Source organism: Epinephelus lanceolatus, chromosome 21 (assembly GCF_041903045.1).
Source record: "Epinephelus lanceolatus isolate andai-2023 chromosome 21, ASM4190304v1, whole genome shotgun sequence".
NCBI lineage: Eukaryota > Metazoa > Chordata > Actinopteri > Perciformes > Serranidae > Epinephelus > Epinephelus lanceolatus.
This window is the reverse complement of record NC_135754.1, coordinates 35,727,180-35,738,056: the sequence shown is the minus strand read 5'-3', so window position 1 is coordinate 35,738,056 and position 10,877 is coordinate 35,727,180. Positions and strand designations below refer to the sequence as shown.

General features: G+C 39.8%; 1 protein-coding gene across 8 annotated transcripts in view; it reads right to left on the bottom strand.

The window, feature by feature from the left end:
- Positions 1 to 2,653: 2,653 nt before the first annotated feature.
- ccser2b (coiled-coil serine-rich protein 2b) overlaps positions 2,654 to 10,877 on the bottom strand; it is an 86,379-nt gene continuing 78,155 nt past the window's right edge. For 3 of the 8 annotated variants that reach the window (XM_033610726.2, XM_033610729.2, XM_033610728.2), the window contains one exon: positions 2,667 to 4,145. In XM_033610726.2, the coding sequence (XP_033466617.1) occupies positions 3,705 to 4,145 (441 nt within the window). In that variant the 3' untranslated portion in view covers positions 2,667 to 3,704. Of the gene's footprint in view, positions 4,146 to 10,877 lie in introns of all 8 variants that reach the window. The other 5 variants (XM_033610731.2, XM_078163642.1, XM_033610730.2 and 2 more) reach the window with 3 other exon arrangements.

The window sequence follows — 10,877 nt, the reverse complement described above, 5'->3', positions numbered from 1 at the left end:
GGAAGGGACAATATAGGAAAAGAACAGAGGATGTAGGAAAGGAACTGAGGATGTAGGAAAGGAATTGTGGATGCAGGAAAGGAGAGGAGGAAATAGAACAGGAACTAAGGATGAAGGAAGGGACAATATAGGAAAAGAACAGAGGATGTAGGAAAGGAACTAAGGATGTAGGAAAGGATGATGTAGGACAAGAACAGTGGATGTAGGAAAGGAATTGTGGATGCAGGAAAGGACAGGAGGAAATAGGACAGGAACTAAGGAAGGAAGGAAGGCACAATATAGGAAAAGAACAGAGGATGTAGGAAAGGAACTAAGGATGTAGGAAAAGATGATGTAGGACAAGAACAGAGGATGTAGGAAAAGGAACTGTGAATGCAGGAAAGGAGAGGAGGAAATAGGACAGGTACTAAGGATGAAGGAAGGGACAATACAGGAAAAGAACAAAGGATGTAGGAAAGGAACTGAGGATGTAGGAAAGGACAGGATGGCGTGGATGAAGGATGTGGAAAAGGAAATGAATGATGTAAGACACGAGAGAAGGGTGAAGGAAACAAAGGAGGAGGTAGGAAGTAGGATGTAGACAAGGAATGGAAGGAAAGATGGATGCAGGACAGGAAAGGTAAACGTAAAAAATGAATGGAGGATATAGGAAAGGAAAGGGAGTTGTAGGCCCGGAACAGAGGATGTAGGAAAGGAGAGGAGGAAATGGGAAAGGAGAAATGAGTGCTGGGACAAAAGAAGCAAAGTAAAGACCAAGTAGAACCAACAGCCTCCTCCCTTCACCTCCTCACCTCCTCTCCTTCACCTCTCGGAGGTGGTTAAAGTTTGGCTTTTTTACCACAAAGAAAGACGAAAATGACTTTAATGATTAACTGACTGTTAAAAAACACCAGGTGTTGTTGTTGTTGTTGTTGTTGTTTCACATTTGTCAGTAACATCTTAAAGCTGCAGTGACGTCTTAATGTCCGTCTTCTGTCTCTAACGACAGCACGTGTGATGTTTGATGATAAACGACCAAAAACAGAACTGATATCTGAGATCGTCCGTCACCTTCTTCAGCTGCATGCAGTGTGAAACTAATCTAACTTTGTTTTGCATATATTTTTTAACAGCTCGACTGGTGCTCAGTGGCACGCGGGCAGGGCAGGGTGTCAGTTTTGGGGGGTTGAACCTATGATGTTGCATATTCTGATTGCATACAGTGTCACTAATATCAGAGCGAGCAGCGTGGTGTGAGCAGAGTTTCCTCACTGATGATTGCCGACATGGACGAGATAATACTTTACTCGTCTGAGTGTTTAAAGTGTCGGCAGAGAGTAAATGTCAGCTGGCTCATTTTTTACCGTTTCACCAGGTATTTTCTGCGACTCGCAGCGTGATCTTGACAAAATGTTAATGTGAGGACGGATCCTGTAAATGTCTCAGAGGAGCAGCAATGTGCCTCACAAAGTGACTGACGGAGGAGGGCTCACATTTCAGACACAACTTTCACCTCCTCTGCTGAAGGTTGATACTGAAATAAATAAATGTTTAGCTGAGTTTCTCTGAAGGATCCAGACTTCGCTCTGTTAGTTTAAGGTCTCTGTGTGCTCCAAACAAACATGTCTGAAGTCAGAAAAAGCCTCCTGGCTGCCTCCCTGATCTCGCTCCATTCAACAGGTGTGTGTGTGTGATTATCTCCATGAAATCCCAATATTTACATTATAGTAGGGGATGGAAAAGTGCATGAACTGGTATTTTCTTTTACAGATTTGTGGGTGTCTTTATATACTCCACATATAAGCCACAACATGTACTTAAATTAACAAAAGTAGAAGTACTGGTTGTGGAGTTAATCACACGGTTTGTCTATAAAATCTTGATCTGCAAAGGAACGAGCGACAAGTATGTGTATCAGATAAATGAAGAACTGTGGTGGAGTGGAGGTATAAAGTAGCGTAAAATAGAAATACCTAAGTACAAGTACCTAAATGTTTCTTGAGTAAATGTACTTCATGAAATTCCAGCGCTGCACTGTTTGAAGCACACTGAGACCTTCACCTTCATCTGGTCTTCAGTCGAGCTCCAGGGTGTTTAAATCTCCACTGTCAGCTCCAACATGGTGACACTTCAGAAAACAAGAGATAACACCTTGTTTTCAACAAAGATGGCTGAACCATGCAGGAGCAAAGTCATCCAGACTGGAGGAAGGAAGTTTTAACCTTGAAATATTCAGCATTTAACCGTCAGATTATTACACTAATCAACCGCAGCTGTATCTCTGTTTGTAAAATGCATTTGTCAGCGATTAAAACCCCTCAATCTAAAGTAAATGTAACGAGTGAAATCAAGAATTAATCCTCGTTTTCTGGATTCACAAGAATAAAACTACAAGTGGAGACGAGAAAGAACAAACCGAATGTGAGGCCCAGACCGGACACGTGACGCAGACAGCGAGAGGATCTGAAGAGCTTATTTTCTCTGAACATAAAAAAAGTTTCTGACCTTGGAGATGTGTTGTTTTGCAGAGCAGCAGGTCTGAGTCTTAAACGAACACATAAACAGACGGAGGGATGGAAGGATCCTGTGTTTGGGTGTTTGGGCGACTCCCCAGCGAGGAAGACTTGGTGCCCTTGCTGGAGGAGATTTCAGTGAGGGGGAGGATGAAGGGTGGGAGAGCAGCAGGGTCCGAGGAGTTTCCACGCTGTCGGCTTGAAGTCAGACAGGAAGTGAGTCAGTCAGGCACACGAAGAGTAAAACTGCTTCCTAACACACAGCGAGTGTCGCGAGAAGAAGCACGACGTCGTCCGCTGAGAAACGACGAGCTTCCAGTGTGAACTTTTTGTCTTTGACTCATTAACTAATGGAAATAAATAATAAATACCACACTTAATGTTTCATAAGAGCATCATTTTAAAGTTTTTGCTTCAATAATCTCAGAGAAAACTGACTGATATATTTTGTACAAGCTGTTCGGATGTTTTGCGAGTTACTTTACAGTAGTGTCCGTATAGTATCCTTGAAAGAACTTCAATTTATTCATCACTGAAAACTTTATTCTCCTCGTTGATTTGCCGGCTGCAATTAACTGGAGTTAATTATTTGAAAGTGCCAGGGAGGTTTCACAGAGAAAATAAAAACAACAAATTAATTTGTGCTCTTGATTTAATATCATAACATATATTTCTTGTAGAGAGCAGCACACAGCTTGGACATGTTTGGCATTCAGTCGGCCCGAACTTTTAAAACGATGGCGCTGAGTTTTTATGAACTGGACGACATCTGCAGCTTCATCAGAGTGTTTTGTCTGTAAAATGAATCTCGATGATAACGTAGCGTCGTGTTGAAGAGCCAAAACCTGAAGCATTTCCACATTAAACCATATTAAACCGACGCCATGAAGGTGATGAATGAGGCCAAATCGAGGGTGCAAATTGTTAAGTTGTGCAAATTATTTTTTCTCCGTGACACCTCCGCAGAACACGGCCTCCATTTTCTCCACGCCTGGGACCAAATATCATCAAACACTGTTCTGAACTTACAGTTAAATATCAGTGTCGCTGTATGAAATCATTGTGGGACCTGTCAAATAAAGAGTTTAAACCTTTATTATCAGTCACAGTGCTCAAAATATCAACAATAAATAAGTTAAGTGTTAATAATTTAACGAGTTTAGGATCAATCACGTCGCTGCGTTTTAGGAAGGTGGATAACAGGCCGACAGCTCAGTGGCTCTTTGGCTTGGGGAGGCGCGAGGAGCCAGAGGTGAAGACCACCATTTTGACCTTTACCCCAGAAGTGCCGTTGCCCTCTGGATCGTGAGACACCTTCGTCTTCGCAGCTGAGGCAGAGGTGGGGTTAGGTCTGGAGGTCTGACACATGAAGAGGTGGAGTTTTGAGGGCTGGGGGGGCAGCAGCTGGGACCTGCTGTAGGTTCTTCTCCTCTCCTTCGTCTCTCCTTCCTCCTCTTTCCTTGTGTCCTTTCCTCCCTCGGTCATGCTGTGGGTGCCGTTGGTGTCAGGACAGAGTGGGAGGCTGTCTGCGGGGATGTGGGGATGGGTGGAGCAGGCGCTAGCTGGAGGCAGAGCTCGGGTTGGGGGTGGAGCTGGGCATCGGTGCGTCAGTGGTTCCTGGACTTCTTGGCTGGAGGGGTGAAGTATCTGTGACTGGAGACGAAGAAGAAGAAGAGGAAGGTCAAAGACAACAAGTAGGAGTCATGTTCTCTACATGTCAAACTGCTGATGTACAAACACACAAAGCATTTTTGGGAAAGTAGAAAAACGACATGAAGTTAAAGATGAGACATGCTTTTCAACATTTTAAGCAAGATCAGTGTTTTATTGTTGCTGTGAGACAACTTTTTCCAGGGTCTTAGACCTTAATGAGCTTGTTAGGGCTCTGGCTTGTTCACAGTCATCGTTAGCAAAGGCCAGGTGATGCTAATTTCAAAGCTTTATAAATACTCTGACTCCTGAAAGCTTGTCCCAGCAATCAGCAGCCATGGGCTCCTCTAAAAAGCTGCCTAGCACTCTGAAAACTAAAAGACCTGATGAAGACTAGAAGAAGATATCAAAGTGTTTTCAGGGAGCTGTTTCCTCGGTTGGTCATGTCATTAAGAAATGGCAGTTAACAGGAACTGTGGAGGTCAAGCTGAAAACTTTGTGAGGGATTGTTAGACAGGAAGAGTGGTGGTGCACTGTTCTACTGTGCAGACACACCTGGACAGGTGTGACCGTCATGGAAGAGTAATGCCAGAATGGAATAAAAAAGTCTTGTTCAGCTTTTGGTTGGACTAAAACACCTCGATAATGGTTTTATTAATGTTTTTCTTTAATAAAAATCAGTATTATGACAGTTAACCATAGCTGTATACGCACCATGCTAACTAAGCTAACAGCTAGCGTTAGCTCCACCCTCTTGTCCAAATATGCTGTTCGTCCAATACCCGTACTACCACACTGTATAGTAAGCCAGGAAACGATGTCCCAATACAGAGTATGTCAAATGCAGTTTGCCAAAAATACCAGGATGTTCTACGACATCCAGTCAGATTTTGCAGTCTGACAGTTCGCATGCTTTTCTGGCTGTTCTGACCCACAATCCTCGCAATGATGGACGACAGTGCTTTCAATCAGTGATGTCACACTGGCTGCGTCCTTGATTTTATACGGTCTATGTTATTTTCAGATGTTTCTCACTCTGTGTGAGTTGGATGTTCAACCACACCTGCCGTCACGGGCCTGTTTACTAGTGTGGAAACATTTGTAAATACTTCGACCAAACCAAAATCAAACTTAGGGAATTAGATATTGTCCATTTACTGTGAAGGAACTTGAGGTTTGGAGTTATAATTTCATTGATGCGAGTTTAATTAATCTCCTTAAACTACAGAGGAATCTACATGGAGCTCTGCTTTTTTTTAAAAAATAAATACAAAGCAGTTTAAAGTTTTTCAGCGTGCAGCATCAGGAAGGAAGTTTTGTTTGAATTCTGACACAGACGCAGATTTAAACTGTATCTCTGATGCTCATGCTCCTCTTATCTGAGCTGCACACACACACACACACACACAGGCATGTTGATAACTTTGCTTCATTGATCGCAGTCTGTTTGAATATAATAAAGACAGACAAACAAAGAAACAGAAACAGAGGAGCGAATCCTCCTTTGTTATATAATTTATCACTTGGTGGTGAGAAGAGAAAAAATGGTTTTGGAGAGTGCGAGAGAATAAGAGGGAAAAATGAGTTATTCTTTCAGATGAGTGGTCATTTTAGACATCCACACTTTGATCTCTGTGTGTGTTTGAGTGTGTGTTTCTCTGTGTGTGGCTGCTTCTGATGTGTGTGTGTTGTTGCTTTGATCTAGGTGTGTCCTGCTGCATACGTTGTATATGTGTGTGCAATATGGTTTTATCTAAGAGCTGCTGGAGGAACAGAAAATAGATCTGTTTCTCATGTCATTAAAAGGTTTCAGGCTCACAACAACTTTCTCTTATTTCTCCTGTTTGTTTATCATCTCTCTTCTGCAGTGAAGTTCGCTCACCACAGAATATGTTTTAATTTCTCTATTTTATTTTCATCAATTACAGCTCCTCTGTTTCCAGTGTTGTGTTCTGACGTCAGTAAAAAACAGACGACACAAAGTTTCAGACACAGTTCGGCAGTGAGCCATCATCAGGGTCGCCACTTTCAGAAAGGTCAGTATATTAGCTCACAAATATAAATGTAGGGTTGTGTTATTATATTTCAATCTGTACATGTGCTGAAAACCTTGAAATGTCTACACACAGAAGTCATCATTTTCACATTTTTATTGTGACTTCTTTCAACTTTGGTTTCAGTTGTGATCAGTTCAATCGCTGCAGTTTGGGCAGACGCTGACATCATCAGCACAAGAAAGTTAGATCAGCTCAAGAAACATGAGGACAAATATAAAGAAGAAATATGGAGGACAAATATGAAAGAGATAATGCTGTTTTGTTCAAGGATTTAAAAAAAATCTCTATAGCTGAGATCATTAAATATTAATTTTTGATTTTGGGGTAAAGTGTGGACTTTCAAAAATCTTCTCAATTTCCAAAATGTTCCAACTTTTCAAAAAATGTTTCCACATAAAGAAAAAGAAAATAAATGGTCAAAAACATGTTCTCAATGTCTGAAAAAAACCCATACTTTTCAAAAATGTCTTTAGTTTCTAAAAATGTCTGAAATTTCCAAAATGACCCCAGTTTTCTAAAAATGTCACCACTTTGAATATGTTTTTTCACGTTAAAATATGTCTTCAGTTCTCTGAAAACAAACAAAAAACCCTCACTTTTCAAAAATGTCCACACTTTGAAAGAAAAAATCCTGTTTAAAAAAAAAAAATGAAAATCTCTTTTCAAAATATCTCCACCTTCCTCAAAATGTCCTCACTTTTCTAAAAAAAAAATAAAATAAAATAATTCATCACTTACTGAAAATGTTCTCACTTTTCAAAAATATCACAACTTTCCAAAATGTTCTTTGATTTCTAAAAATGGCCTAAATTTCCAAAGTGTCCCCACTTTTCTCCAGTTTTCTGAAAACAAACAAACGAACAAATCCCAACTTTTAAAAAAATGTTCCCAATTTCCCCAAAAATTATTCCTCGTTTTCTGGAAACTTTTTTACTTTTCAAAATGTCTTGACATTCCAAAACCACCCTCACTTTCTAAAAATGTCATTAGTTTCTAAACACTCCTAAATTTCCCAAACTGTCCAAATTTCCAAAGCCCTTACTTTTCGAAAACATCCTAGTTTTTAAAAAATGTCAAAAATTTCCAGAAGTGTTCTCACTAATCTAAAAAAATGTTCCTCACTTTCTGTCAAACTTCTCACTTTCCAAAAATGTCCACACTTTGAAAGAAAAAAATCGTGTTAAAAAAAAATAAATCTCTTGACTTTTCAAAATATCTTCACCTTCCTCAAAATGTCCCCACTTTTCTAACAAATAAAATAAAATAATTCATCACTTACTGAAAATGTTCTCACTTTTCAAAAATATCACAACTTTCCAAAATTTTCTTTGGTTTCTAAAAATGTCCTAAATTTCCAAAGTGTCCCCACTTTTCTAAAATGTCACCACTTGTCTCCAGTTTTCTGAAAACAAACAAACAAACAAACCCCCACTTTTAAAAAATGTCCTCAATTTCCCCCCAAAATATTCCTCATTTTCTGGAAACTTTTTTTACTTTTCAAAATCTCTTGACATTCCAAAACTGCTCTCACTTTCTAAAAATGTCCAAAATTTCCAAAAGTGTTCTCACTAATCAAGAAAGAATGTTCCTTACTTTCTGTAAAAGTTCTCACTTTTCATAAATGTCCAGACTTTCCAAAAATGTCTGTAGTTTCTAAAAATGTCTAAATTTAAAAAATGTCCCAACTTTACAAAAATAATTCTTTGCTTTAAAATTTTGTTTTCAGTATTCTGAAAAAAAAACCCTTACTTTGCAAAACTGTCCTGACTTTCCTACACCACCCCTATTCTCCAAAGATGTCTTAAACTTCCAGAAACGTCCTAACTTTCCAAAAATGTCTTCACTCTCCAAACAAAGTCACTGCTTAAAAAAACAAAAAATAAAACAAAACAAAAAACCCTTCTGATTCCAAAAATGTCCTCACTTCTCAAAATGTCCTCTTTCTCCAGGTCTAAAAACCTAAATGGTCCTCACAGAGATGGAAGACCAGAGCATCATTCAGCAGTATGTAACAGAGTGTGACTGATACAGAAGCATTAAGCTGCTTGTTGCTTTCCACACTTTAATCCTGCAGCCGGCTCTCATCTACACACTGATAATCCGATTTACACCGAGAATCAGGGGGAAAGTTAGAAAACCGAGCAGTGAAATCCATCATGTGCTACAATCTGAGTTTATTGATCCTGGCAAACTTCTGTGAAGTAATAACTAATCTGCTGTTACCACTCTGGTCCTTTATCTGTCTCGCTCTGAGCTGCTGCTGCTGCTGCTGCTGCACACTACCTGCAGAAATTCACTTAGTTTATATCTTTCTCATTTATTTATTCCTCCTGCTTTTGAGATTTTTCCACAGAATAGATTAATGTTAATAATGTAATGATTATTTCTGCACACCTAGCAATGCTTTCAGACACACCAGAGCCAAATAATCTTCACTAAGTCTTGGATTCCGAGAACATCTTTTATTATTGATTAATATGTCAATGATTGTTTAAACTTTTAAAGCTGTACACTTTCCTTCTTAACCTTCCTTTGTTGCTGATCAACAAATTAAGACTATTCAGCTCTATTTCCACCTGTTGGCTGTAAAAATCAAGACCTTTAAAGACACCATGGGCGTCGTTAACAATTCATGAACGTTTGAAAGACTGAACAATTAATCAAATAATCAATAGAACACCAGCAACTTTAAACAGACGACCAGAACTAACGCATTCACCATTTACTGTACTTGTCTGGGATGTAAGCTGCTATTCTGATTGTTGCATATTTGCACCTTTTGAATTGATTGCATTTACATCTTTGCACTATGTGATTGCTCTTATTTATTTTTATTTTGTATTATCTCTTCTGTTTTATACTTATCCTTTTGCACTGTCTGCACCGTGGATCAATTCAGAGTGATTCTCTGTACACAACTGTAGAATTGACAATAAAGCCTCTTGAATCTTGACTCTTGAATAATAATTAAGATAATTAAAATAACTGTTGGTTTCAACCTTTGACATGTTTGAAGTTTCAGATTGAAGGATGTTGTAATTCTGGCAATATGCTACATTTTTCCGTGTAAATGTGTTAAGGCCCGAACATACTCGGGCGGAACGTACGCGGAACGGACTCCGCGGAGGTCTGCGCGGACTCAAAGTGGATGTCTGCAAGCCCTGTGCGCGCAAAGCTCAGATTTTATGACCGCACAGACTCTGCTCCGCGCACCAGTGACTGCTCGGCATGTATTTTTCACATCGCAGGGATTTTTCACAGACATTTTTACAGGAAACTACAACGCGGAAGTGCGCTCGACTATGGAAGCCCGAATGACTGCGGACATTCCTCGCGGAGTCCGTTCCGCGTACGTTCCGCCCGAGTATGTTCGGGCCTTTAGTGTGACTGAAATGGTTCTAAAGTGAATTTATCACAGTGGGACTAACACACCTAGATTACGTGACTCCTGCATGTATATAGTCAATCAGACCCAAACTGACCGAGGCACTCTGAGCATGCTCCACAGTTTCCGCCCCGGGCTTTGACCCAGAAGTCCAATAGCATTAAATGTGTAAGAGAAGAAGAAGCCGGTAACAACATGGAGAAATCTACATCCAGAGCCGTGACTTTTTGGACGGACCAAATGTACAGAGCTGTAAAGTTGTCCACCATGGTACCAGTTAGCAGCTAGCTAACCGTAGCTAACTTGTTTGTCCATTGTTTGGTCTGTGACGTAATAGGTCAACAGGACAAAGGTCCAATACTAACAAGCTGAAAGGGGGCATATCTCCACCTATCGTAGAGGAGTTGCACATACTTGGCTCAATAAATGGATTCCCCTCCTGTGCTTGTATACTGGGACAAGGACAGTAGGCCAGTTAGATGACATCCCTCATGTTGGGGAGAAAACTTATTCTATCAGATCTATCAATCTGGGTATTGCGGTCGCACACAAGGTCCTCGTGTTTAGGCTCATCAATCAGGTGCAGAAATACTGTGCTAGGTGGGCGAATTACATCTCCTTCATTTAAGGTTCCTGATGTTACTATATGATGACATACTGGCTCAAATCCTGTGTCAAGGATTATTTAATGAATGTATTTTTATTATTTATCTTTTTTGAGTTTTTAGTTTAGGTTTGTCTTAGCTTTTTTTTTTTTTTTTTGGTCGGACAAGATTTGTCCAAATATTCAACTATGGGTGAAACATTTCGATACTTTGAACACTTTAAAAATGTATTCAGGTAAAAATAATTTGGATGTGGAGAAGTGGTGGAAGCATTTTAGGCAACCAACTGCTTCCATTCACTTGATGGGTACTGAAGGAAGATAAAAAAGGTATTAAATAAAGTACTCTACTGGTATTGGTTTCACTTTAAGGATACTGGTTTTGATACTGGGATTGTAATTTTCTGAACAATACCCCGCCCTAGTTCATGGTGATGAGTGACACAGTGAGGCTCACTGATGTCAGGCTGCAGAATCACACTGTACTTTTTATTAGACACATTCACTGTTAGTTTGAGTCTGGACATGAGATTTATTGACGAGGAGAACAAATTCTTTAATCTAAAATACTTTGATGCAAAACTAAGCAACATCAGAAACTGTCCAGCAGGAGGCGACACTGAGCTCATGTTCTGAACCTGTGACATGACAACATGTGTACGTTCTCTGTAGAACATAAAGCTCCAACA